Below are 12,963 nucleotides of genomic sequence, written 5' to 3' on the forward strand. Positions count from 1 at the left end.
ATTCCTATGAAATAGCCTGTCCCATCTAAGTAGGTCGATTCGTCGTTGTCCTTACTCGCCATCCCTGTCCCTATCTGGATGCCCTGAAATTCGGTTCCTCGACATTATAGTGATCGTCCATCGCATGTTCCAGGTCTCCGTTCTGGTTGCCCTGGAAACAGCCTCACGTTATGAGTACCATTTACCGTTTCCACCCTATTTACGCGTCACTTACTCTGGAAAATGAAGATTTGAAAACTTGTCAGGATCAGAATAAAGACGCAGTAAACTTTTAGGTTATGAGAACAATTTTTTACGAAGCAAAAACAAGTTTATTAAAAAAAAAGAGAAAAAGAACATTTTTGGCCGTTCCATTTTTCTTGTATAATTTGGTTGTACAATACAATAGATTTCAAACGGACTGCGTTCCATGTCAAAAAATTTAAATTTAAAGGTCTTTAAAACAAAACAGTATTTCACAACATTTAAATTAATACATTCAGATTAGGCAATACTTGTACAATTATTTAAATTTAAATTGGAGCCTTATTAGTTGAACATTTTTAAATTGAAAATGTTCCTAGTTGAATATTTTCAAATTTAAATATATGAAAATTATCCCATGTATATAAATTTTTAAGCTCATAAAGTTATACATTTATCGGCTGTGGGAAATTCGAAATACCAATTTTATTGAATACATATCTGGAAAACCTGGATGTGGGTCATCTGAAAAGTATCACATTGAATTGTAAGGATTCTTTTTTCCTTGTTTAGGAAAGACATTCCATGCATTTGTGGGAGAAGAGAGTAGTTCTCTGCGCGCTCACGCAGAAGTGTACCGTCGAGAGGGAGCAGGGTGGTTGGCCTCAATAACGTAAATTATCCCACTGAGCGTAGGCGGGGTGCATATCCGTGCCGAGTGGCCCGCGAAAATAGCAGAACTATGGTATATACGGGAATTGGGAGGAGGGAGGCGGTCCTGTGTGGGGGAGACGAAAGGGGCAAGTTGACCCAGTTAGGGTGAGTGGCACCCTAGTCGGTCAACGAACTTGTGACCTCGGTGGTGCTCATGCACTACATTACTACAAATACAGTCTAACCATCAAACCCGAACAGGTTTCCCGTGCCCTGATTAAGCTTGATACTCCTCTGTATAATATTTTACAATTCCGATTTTCATCATGTTACAACCAAAAAGAAAGAATTAAATTTAACGACTTTATAGGGGCCATCCATAAATTTCGTAACGCCTAAAATGAATCAAATAATTTATGGTTAGCCCCATACTCTCAAAAATGTAATGTGAAAATTGATTGCGTCGAGACTGTATGCAGGAAAGTTTATCTAGTTGGGCCTAAATGTTTATAATTTGATAAAAATATATGCTGGAACTTTAATTTTGTGATCGTAAACATTTAGTACCAGATAAACCTTTCTTAGTTAAAAAAAATTAATTTTCCCAACTTTCAACTCGACATCATATTTCGTGTGGACACAACTTTCATTGAACTTTAAAGTAATTAAAGTCAATAAAAATATTCGAAATTAAATTTATCCGTGGAATAATGAATACATGCGAGTTTCTTTATCTCCAAGTTACCTTTTTCCACGAAAATAAACTGTGCCAGGAAACCCGTAATAATCTCTTATCGAAACCTAAGTATAATTATCACTTTTAATACAATTGGGGAATGACGAATGGCTTATCTCTCATACAAATCTCAGCGCATATTCTAAAATCTAAATCTAAAGCATATTTTAAAAGTAGCCTAAAGCTTGGAATGAGTTACTGCCAGTTTTATTTTCTGCGAGGAAAAAACCCCTCGAAATGTTTCGCTTGAAAAATTCAAGTACGAAAAAAACGGTATTCAAGTTTCCTGTTATTTTTAAGTCGCGTTTATTTCGGTCGAACGGTATAAAAAATGGAAAAAGGCCTGACACGGAAGAAATAACCTTTTCGTGGAAAGCGGCATGTTTTGGTTTCGCGGACAGTATATTTTATTTTCCTAATTTTTTTCATGTCACGGAAATCATAAAAGAGAACCGAGGCTATTTTTTCCGTTAGCGTCCCACTGACTTTGAAATTATGATGTGACTGTAAAAAGAGTAACATTTTACCGTTTTTTCCCCTTTCCGAGCAAAGGTATTAACTCTAGCTTGGCTATTGCCGAAGGACTCTTCTACCGAAAAAACCGAGTAACCTAAAAAAAAGGGTCAACAGTAATCTTTTGACTTTTACACCTTTACGATGGGCTATTGGGGGTCTTGAAAGGATTAGGAAAATTCCCAGGACGAAAGAAACTGACTTTGGCACGAAAAGGACCATTTGGGAACATTTTTAAATCCGTTAAAAGGTGACGAGTTAATTTCTCCGGTTATCCTTCTTCTTTATCGTGCCAAGGGAGCACAAACAGCAAGTAAACCCTTGCCTTTTTCAGGTACTGTTAACTGCTAAGGATTAAGCAAATTGGAGGCCGCTCAGTTTTATTACCCCAGTGAGCAAAAAATGGGATTTTTTACTGTTGGGAGGTAGCAACGACTGCAAATTATTATTTTCTCGTAAGTTCGTGACCGGAAGGAACATAAACTCTTTCCTATTTTTTTTATCTTAGGGCGCAGTAAAGTTAATTGTGCCTCCTTGGACTTTCAGTCCTTTCTTCTAGAAAGTTTATTACTAGATTCCTGATCTTTCAAGGATAATAAATGTACAGATGTAGGTTCAAAAGGTTATTTTTTTAAATGACGAAAATATTAAGCATAATAATACTTAACTGGGATAACCCAAGAAAGCGGGAAATGGCAGTGAATTTATTTTATCGCATGGACTTTAAAAAATCGTATTAGAGGACCTTTTTAATTTTTATAAATGTCTCTTGATATCGCATGAAATTGTGCAAGTTTTTACGCAATTTTGTTTTGAAATTTTAAATCCTACGATTTATAGTATTATTAATTTTACATTCCAATCATTTCACAATTTTAGATTACTCAGATTTGAACGTTTGATTTACAACATTATATTGTTAACAATGTAACATTAATCAGATTTAAATATATATTACATCTATATTAGTCAGCTTGTTGTGAGTAACTTTCACTGTTTTTTTGTTATTTTTTTCGAGATTTATTTTCCTTTTTGCTTAAAAGAAAAATACTTAGATTTGTATAATTGTAGATGTTCAACTTTTATCTCAAATTTTGTGTCCATTTTTTAAAATTCGCAGGTAATCTTGAAATTATTGTAACGTATAAAAAATGGAATACACTGAAAATATGTTTTCCTTTATTTTGAGCATAGAATGACATATCTAAATACCGAATCATCCTGACAACCTAAGCTGGACCTCACTGCCTAATTTGAAATTGAATTGAATTGGTTAACAATGTTAATTATTTTTTCATGAATGGGCAGATTTCACCGACATTATTCCACAATAGTCGAAAAACTATTAAATTATCTATTAAATTAAACGAAATAGGGAGAACGAGATTTAAACTATGAATCGGTAGTACATATTTAAATAGTGAAATTCCGCTCAATTAGATTTACAAATTAAAGTTAATCTTTAGTTGAATCTTATTCTCGTTTTTCTTACATCAAATGATAAGTTTTTTTCGAGTAATTAACAAATCTCGGTATCTCTGGAAGAATAAACTTTTTCTCGTTTGTAATTAGAGCAACATATGTGGGTTAAATGGGGAGCTTGGAAGCATAGTTCAGGCGTCCGTTCACCTCGAAGATTTTCTCGTTGTACCTACCTCAACATAGCTTCACTGCATTGAAGTCGCGGGGTCAACTTTATCTGGAGCGACCTCATTTTAGAGAGTCGAAGGACGTCATGGAGTTCGTTCGATCGGGTCGCAGATGGTAGTGAGAACATTGTCGCCATTGCTGAAATTACGTGTGCAGCCAAACGTGCTCACTTCCGTTAACACTTTGCTCATTGGCGTAACTGATGACTAGAAAATGAAAAATTCCAAGTACAATTGCAAACATTTATTGTCAAAACATTTAAAGGAAAACATTTAATGCGTCAATTTAGAGGGAAAAGGTGAAACAGTAAATTATTATTTTTATCCCAAGCAAGAGAACCTAGATTCTAGATTAAGCTCCACCCTTTCTTCAATCGCATAACAACTTGAAAACCCTCGTCGCGTACTTCTTTAATATATGCACCTAAAAGGTACATATTTGGAAAGTAGCGTGCGAAATTACATGACTTTCACGTTCACCCGCGCTCGTTGCGCAGGCACGACCCTAATTTACTTTCTACTGGGAAATTGCATCAATTATTTTCTGTGCACTCTCAGCACTTTCTAGTATATTATTCTATAAAAATAAAAGTGAATTCATTTCAGTGACTGCTCAGAACAGTTGATAATAATTGACGTAAGCGGTAAGTAGTAGTCAACAGGGGAGCAATTATTTTATTGGTCATTCTAGTGGCTTGTTTTAATCGATTATCTATTATGCAGATCATCGAACAGAAAAGTGCGTAATAATATCGAAATTATTGTGCAACAAACACAGAGATCGGCAATGTCGATCCGCCGCACAGTTGAATGTATTACTCGACTCGGATTTTGAAGAAAAAAATCTTGCGAACGCGCTCCGTGTGTCGTAAGGCGCACGCGCCTCGAACGTACAAAACGATTATCCTCATTCGATGTCGATGAACCAGTTGCGACCGATTCCGGCTCCGAAGGACGCGGTCGCCGATCCGCGACGATCCTTCGTTCACTTTGGTTAGGAAATTGTTGCGAGATCACAATCGCTGCCCACATTTTTGACGCCTCCAATGCCAAGCGCTCTCTCACCGCCTGGAAAAACTCGTAACAATATGAACAACAGCCTCGTAACTCTCTAAATATTCGAACACAATCAGAAATTTTTTCCTTCTTATAAAAAAACTGTTCGTCAGGGGATTGAGACTTGGCTAGCCAACGTCATGAAAGTAAATTGCTTTGCAAGGTTGCATTTGTGTCATCGTTGCGATCGTCATCAACCCCAATGGGGTTTTTGCTCCCTTCTCTCGACCCGATTCCCTCCTCCAGGCAACGTGCTTCTGACGTCAAAGCCGCCCCCGCCTCATTCCACCACCGACCCGCGAGCGAGGGCAATGAACTCACTGCAACCCCTAACTCGGTCAACGTCGACCGAGATCTGCCATCTTGCACTGTTTGTGATTCATGGGTGTCTTTCAGCAGCTTCCCTCTGGCCTCCAGCTGTGCACGTAAGATGTTAAATCGCACGTCCTCCCCTTTTGACACTGATTCTTGTCTTTTTTCACGTCACGACTTGATTCTTTTTTGGTTTTCAAATACACGGTCAAACTTGAAATAAACAATGAGAGCTGAAGAAAAAAATGTTATCTCAAATATCCGGGATGTTGGCAAAATTGTGCATGCAATCAGAAAACTTTCAACATGTGTGAGCTTCAAATATTTATTTTTTCCGTACAGTTAAATAAGATATCAAAAATTAAATTTTAAAGCTAATTTTAGCGAGATTAAGGTTGATAAAAAATCTCAAATTAGAAATTTCCTGAATTTCCGTTACTTTTCCCGTACATGAATTTTCAACTAAACAGTTGAGTGTTCAACTCAAAAAGATAAATTTTCAACTATGAAACAAGGAATTTTTAAGAAAATATTAAAATTTTTATCAGAGTGATGAATCTTCGATAAAAAATATGTATTCTCAACAAAAAGTGTAATAGTTGAAATTTTTATCAAAAGATTTTAATTTTAAATTAAAAGTATTTCTACCAAATAAATGAATTTTTAACTTTAATAATCAATCTTCAACCAAAGAATTATTTTTTGAACAAATAATTAAATTTTATTAAAAAGACGATTTAAAAAAAAGATGAAGTTTCTAAAATAGTGAAATTTACAGTAAAACCACTAATTTTATACCAAATAAAATAATTTGTTGACAACAAAAATAAATAGTTAAAATTTATTTAAAAACATTTTTTTCGATAAAAAAAGACTATTTTTGGACCAAAGAAATAAATTTATAACAAAAAAGCTAAATTTTCAACGAAATAATTAAAATTTTCAAGTAATTTTTAATTTAATAGTTGAATTTTCAATCAAATAAATTTATGTTTAACCAAAAAGATGAATTAGTCGCGAAGAAGATCAATAATCTACCCTAAAATTTAAATTTTTATGAAAATGCAGGAAACTTCAATCAAATCGTTAACCATAACGTGTTTTAGCTAAAACTAAAATAATTAATGATACACAAAAAAAAATTCATTTTTTAATAACGTCGGTCGACTTTTAACTGTATAGCTTTCAGTTTTTGGACGTTCAATGAAAAATGTAATAGTTGATATTTAAATAAAAAATTGTATTATTTTAATCCAAAAACAGTTGAATTCAACCAAAAAAGGCCTCATCAGTTTTAAAATCCCTGACTTTCTGGAATACCCTGATCTGCAGCAAGCCTGGAAATTCTTTAGCTCTCAAAGCTCAATTGTAAATCCAAGACAAGTTCCTTCTACTAAATATCAATAATGGGAAAATTGTCCACAAAGATGTTTCTGCGTGGGCAACAAGTCCTGCCTGATCCAAAGCGATGTTTCGTTTGCGTAACCCGATTACATATTATGCCACATACGCTGCATGATATATCGTTCATAACTGCACGAGATTGCGGACACGTACGATTCTGTACTTAACGGTGCGTGAATGTATTATAAAATTTAAATGTAACGCACAGTCGAAATGGAAGTTGCCTCCTTTTCCTATGCGTTGGCCACCCTCGCCTTTTTCCTCCATCAGTGAAACTACGTAACTACATAGACGCTGAAATGCAACACCGGTAAATAGACTATTTCGCAATCTCTGCGTTGGGTGTACCTACTCCTAGATTCGTAGACATTGCACGGGATAGCATTTGTCGAACTTTCACAAACTCTCCAACGGTGCCGTTTTCCAAGAGCGGTCGCCAACTTTTTTACGCACTCGCAATCTAAACTTTCAGTTGCTTCGCCAACTCATCAACAAGTTTCTTCCTTTGATCAAGCTTCTTCAATGAAATTCGCGCCTGCAACTCTTGGTATGTAATTCTTGAATACAGCGTGATTCCGAATAAAAGAGGATAGGATAGATTGCAACTTGTTTCCGAAATTGTTTTCGTTTTGTCAAAAGAGAATAAGAATTAAGCATACTTTAGTATGCTTAATTCTTTAGTACATTTGAATTCTTTTGAGAGTTTTTCCAGCCTCGCGTGGCATGAAAACGCAGTTGTCGGCTCTATTGCGGAAATCAATCTGGTCCTTATGTAAGGATTCAAGATTCCATAAATATATCTGGTGTGTGTGCCGCTGAAAAGTTCAATTTGTTTCGTTATCTTTGCCTATAATCAACTTAGTTGATACATGACAAAATTTACTTAAAATCCTTTTCTCAAACCTCTCGAGTAATCCCTCATCTCCTTAAAAACTAATCAGATTATCAATTTTACAACTACTTTTTAATCTTTTAATCTAATTATTCGTACTCGAACAAATTCCCATTATTAAAACTTGACCCCGTCTCAATATTTCAGGACCCTATATCTCTGTTAATATACCGTACTATTATAAACAAATCATCAATTCGTAAATCCGAAAAGGAGTCAAGAAAGTTTTGATAACAAATTCTTAAAATAGCAAGTATTATTTGAGATAACGGCGTCAAAAGTTTGAGGTTAGACAAATCACATGTTTCGCAGGGTGGATAATGGTAATCTTGTACGATTACCTACTAAGTGGAATAGACAGGCAGCTGTACAATGAGGCGCATGCGTCAGCAATCTCAAGGCCTCGTGCATTAGTTCTTGGAGTCGTTCGCTTCACGTTGTCCCACTTTCCACCGTGCTCGGTCAATGACCCACGGGCCGTCGCGAACTTTCCGTAGGTGAGTTTCCGAGGTGCGCTACACAACCCTACGCGATTCACCCATACGACTCCTACTCTGCCTTGCGAATCTCACCGTTGAGATTGTGCGCGTTCTTCCACGAGGTTCGCGAATCAACCGATTTGCGGCGCCACCGTCCTTTCGCGAATTTGCAATGTCGATACGACAGGGAACACACATCTCGCGAGTCGGTATTTTTAACAGAGCCATATTGCTGATAACGACTGATTGCTGACAATGAGTTCTTCACTCCTCCTAAATGAAATTGATTTTTCAAAATTTTCATTTATTCATGTATCACTTAGCACATTTTTCAGGAGAGTTGATTAAAGTTGAAAAAAATATTTAATCAGAATACATTACAAAATAATGAGCACGGTATTTATGAATAGTATCAGGATTATAAAGATAATTGTACGAAACCTTAATTATTGAAAAGGTTGTAAAATTAAATTTTTAAGTACAATGCATCATACTGGAAACTTAAATCTTCGCATATTTCACACTGCTTTCATTCATTATTTTCTAAATCTCTCGCCTTGAATCGGAGCAGTCTGGTTTAGTTGAAAAAGTAACTAATTTCGCTTTTTTGTATATTCTCCTTTATTGTTACACAGAATAGTATATTATTTTACCAGGCAACGCAAAATGATTTATTTATTCACGCATTAATACCTTTTCACTTTAAATTAAATTCTTTCAAATTGAAAAATCAATGAGACATGTAAGAGAAAATTAATGGAAATTTTAATAAAATATTTTTCTGTTTCAGGTAAGTCCACAAGATTTTTCGATAAATAAAATCCAGAAACTTCATTCTCTGCCTAGAGGGTAAGTATATAATTGAGAAAATCTCGCGGAACATTGACTCTGCGCAATTGCGGTACGGTACCTGTATCGATTTACCCCGTTGGAGTTTATTGACCTCGGACTGTAAATAATATATGTTGTTTCACCTTTAGACATCAAGACCGCTCGCTTATTCTTTGCCACTCGATATCAAAAACTCGGTCTCGGTCTTAAAATGGGGATTTTTGATCGAGTTCAAAGTTCAGTTACCTTACATTCCTGTTCCAGATTCTATATTTAATGCTCGACTCAATGTGCTAAAGTTAATAATGTTTTCAGACTTTCAACATAACAACTATTACTTATCATTGAAACTTTTTTATTCAACCCTGAAGAATATATACCACCTCAGAATTAAAGTTGAAAATATTCTTTGGTATTAGTATTCATGTTCTTTAGAGTTAAAAAGGGGGGGGGGGCTTATTTAGGTTTTGACTTTTGAGAGCCAATTTCCGATATGATCTTATAACCTTCGCGCCTTTATCTGCCCCGAAAAGCGTGGGTAATTTAAGGCCTGCGCACAAGGATGGAGTATCACCAACCCCCTCCATACATGGACCAACAAACCCTCGCGTGTATTCCGCAACCAGCGGACAGTATCTCGCAGGTTGTTCATTAAAAACGGTCAGGCGACATGCCCAAAATTTGAAATTGGTGTCAAAATAGTTTAAATGAAACAAAAGTGAAAATCTCTTTTAAAAAATATGTCTTTGGATCCTGCCTATATTCTCGGGGGTGAAAACACACAATCAATCTGTACATACAAAGGTTTGTTGCCTACTATAAATTTACATTCAAATACTACATTTACATATTTTTAAATTAAAATCTATGGTTTATAATTTAATATTTAACCCCTTCTCCTCAAATTTTTATTCTGGATCACCAAATCTTTGTGTGGAGATGTGTTTATTCAGTATGATTGCACATTTTTCAAGCGCATGTCTGATGGGAACATTTTGACACAAAAAAAGTACTTTCCTCCAAATTGGCCACAATGATAATGCGAAATGGTTCTTTGTTACAAAAGTTATGACCATTTTTCCGAAGGCTTTTCAAGACAGCGGGATGACCGTAAAGGTTCACGAGGTAGTAATTACAGGGTCCTGGCCCCTCGAATAACTTCACTAAGCCACCTTACTACTTATAAAAGGTACCATTATCGATAACTTCGATTTTAAAGTATACTCAAACAATGCAAGAAATTTAAAAAAAAAAAGAGTTTTTCCTTTGTATGGACGGAAACGAAGAAAAGTAGTTGGTCTGGGGGATGGTTGGAAGGTCAAATGCTGCGCATGAAAGTGTGGTGGGGGTTCATTTTGGCATTCAGGGTTCGTTTCGGCTTACGTAGAAAAACTATACTAAAGGTTTGACACTGAAGCCTATCGATTTTGCTGGAGATCACGTGCTTGTTGGCATTGACATTGTCTGTTCTCTGCAACACTAGCGACATCTCTTGCTCATAAACCCATATGCTCGGCTAATAGCCTCACGTTTAATCCACCAGATGCCTCTAATAAGCTCAAGACTCCGTATTTTTAAAACTTTATTTTCACCCCTTTTCTCGACGTTAGGTTTACTTCTCCCTTGGACCTTGGGCCTTCTAAAACAGACAAGATATCTAGGTTTTAGGAATCTAGTACCTTCCTATGTGGCCCAAAAAAATATTGCATGAAATGCTTATTTATTCGGAAATGGTTTATTTGTTTAACTAGAGTAAAATGGGGGTTCAGTGATTATTTGATTGCCACTTTTACAACTTTAATTTTATAATCATTTTGGTTCAAATGATTAATTTCTCTGATCCAAACAAATTTTATCATAAAATGAGATTCTAAAGATCTATAAATGGAGTATTCGAACTCTTTTTTTCGCCGGACTAATGAAATGTTGATACTTGAAGAAACAGCTGCCAGGACACTGATAATAAACAGAGGCCGCCAAGTGTTGAGGTTACAGAAACACGCAGGAGAATTGTGGAGAGAAAAATATATCTTTTGAGCGAATGGCGTCCATCGCTTAACAACTTTTTGAGACACAAACACGGTAATCATATGAGTTGTTTTTCAGGGTTTCGGGTGCTTTCGTTTCGATGGCGATGGCCCACATTTTTAACTGTGCTGATGTTGCTGCTGCTGTATTTCTCAACAAGAGAGTCTTACGCAAAGAAACAGAACGCTTCGCTTTTATACAAGAGTGGACACTTACATAAACTATTTACCTCTCGGCACAAGTAGGTCCTGCTTCGTGTCAATGATCCGCGATCCCCGAAGGTCTCACTTGTTCAAACGACATTCATGACGTCAGACTATTTCATCAGGCTTAATCGCTTAAAGAAATTTGACATGCTTTCAGTTTTTCATATTTTCCAATTCCTTTTGAATTGATAATGAAGGGTGAAAGTTGATAAAAATAAGTTGGGTATTGATTGGGTGGCACGCTAAATCTACTTTCAGACTATAAAGTCGTTCTTTGACAACTTATCTCTTTTTATAAAATGGATTATAGAATCTCATTGAATTTATATTGCTCAACAAACAGTAAAAGGCCCGACACTTTCCACATTGCTCATCAAAATTATGCACAAGAAAGTGTACTTGGGGTATTAGTCCGGGTAAGTGGTGTGATAGGTAGATACGCACTTGATACATACCAAGTTGGACACCTGATCCGAGGCAAGTCTATACACAAGGCAACCCTGCGTCCGTAAAAATCTCGTAATAATAGATACGAGCCTGCACCACTGAGGCCTGGGCTGTCGTAATGCCTCACAAAGCCTAAGGGACGCGTCGCTGTTCTATGACTTCGAACCGGTCGCGAGGTCTACGTCCGCTATCGGGGTCTTGGATCCCTTTCGAATTTAGTATTTGTGTTTATGTAATTCTGCTTTAATTGGAAACGTTACAAAAAAATCTCACAAAACGTGGTAAAACTGCAGGTATTACCTGTAAATCCATCTAATATGTGTCCTTAACTCTCAAAGAGAGCGCCATCCGTGGTATTTTTCGACTGCCACTAGAAAGCGTGCTTTTTAATTTTGTATCTTTATAAATAACAAATTTTCAAATTAATTTCCAAGGTATATGAAAGTGTAACATGGAATCGACTCTGTAGCAAGCGTGATGGAAGGTTGTGTGCAGTCGTTATAAAAACAAAAGATCTCTCGTCCGAGTGCATTACAGGTGAGAGTGCTTTCACCTTTCTCCTGGCTCTGTTGTCTCTCTTCTCGTGCATCAGCCTCTCTCTCATTCTTTCTCCCAAGCAGCTTTTACTCTCGATCGCCTTCCACCGCGCTTCGGAGAAAGCAGTTCTGACCTCGTGGTCTTCCTTGCTCTCTTACCATGTTACGAAGTCATCCACTTCCTTGGATTTGAGACTTAAACTTTTGAACTTGATCATTTTTTTCAGAAACCACACGTTATGTCGACTGGTGTAATTTCTGGAGCGTCTGACAGCCAAGTAATTGATTGAAAAAGTCCCCCTTTTCATCACGTTTCTTAACACCGGAAACTAATCAGAATATTGCAAGGTATTTAAAAATATAAGGATGTAGAAAATAAATCAAATTTGCAGGGAATATAAGATTTTCAAATATTTATTCTAAAAAATACATGAATCTAATCTGTGTGTTTAAAAAAAGATTGGTTCTCTTGACAAAAGACCTTTTTTAATTAAATCATTAATTTCAAAAAAATTTATTGTTTGACGTAGAATGCAAAATTTCATCATGAGTTTTATAGTCTCCATCGCGACCGGGCACGGGCCTACATATCGAAATGATTAAGCAATTGCAAACGGGGTTCAGCCCGGCCTGGATCTCGGGAGCTAACCCCGGGCTGAACCAAGGCCGGGTGCTCAGTTCTTGCTTTCACGCATTAGATGGTGCTTGTAAGAACAGAATTCGGGTTCATTAAAAGATTGTGCAATTGTCAATTTCTCTTGTACTTTTTTTCGGGAAATCTCTTGATCGTACAACACGTGGAAGAAAACCAAAATTAATTTCCTCTGGGAAAATTTCGAGTGCTAAGTCTCCTCTGGTAAACATGTTTGACCTGAATTTTAGAGCCAACGATTTTTTTAGATAATAATGATAGGCACTTGATCGGTTACCTAATTTCATATATATATATATAATCCAATATATAATCCAACATTTGCCCATACTTCAATGATACAGCGAGTTCTATAACTAAATGAAAAAGGATATTCTTACGAAAA

The 12,963-nt window shown here is 36.2% G+C and overlaps 1 protein-coding gene across 3 annotated transcripts in view; it reads left to right on the forward strand.

Moving 5' to 3' along the window:
• The window catches only part of LOC117175040 (ecdysone-inducible protein E75), a 195,614-nt gene that overhangs the window by 131,490 nt on the left and 51,161 nt on the right, over nucleotides 1-12,963 (forward strand). The window contains exon 1 of one of the 3 annotated variants that reach the window (XM_033364560.1): nucleotides 9,435-9,513. The exons of the other annotated variants lie outside the window; for them this stretch is intronic. Coding sequence (XP_033220451.1) covers nucleotides 9,450-9,513 — 64 coding nt within the window. The 5' untranslated portion in view covers nucleotides 9,435-9,449. Of the gene's footprint in view, nucleotides 1-9,434; nucleotides 9,514-12,963 lie in introns of those variants that run through there. 3 annotated transcript variants of the gene reach the window in all.

The sequence above is a fragment of the Belonocnema kinseyi genome, chromosome 6 (assembly GCF_010883055.1).
Source record: "Belonocnema kinseyi isolate 2016_QV_RU_SX_M_011 chromosome 6, B_treatae_v1, whole genome shotgun sequence".
NCBI classification, from domain to species: Eukaryota; Metazoa; Arthropoda; class Insecta; order Hymenoptera; family Cynipidae; genus Belonocnema; species Belonocnema kinseyi.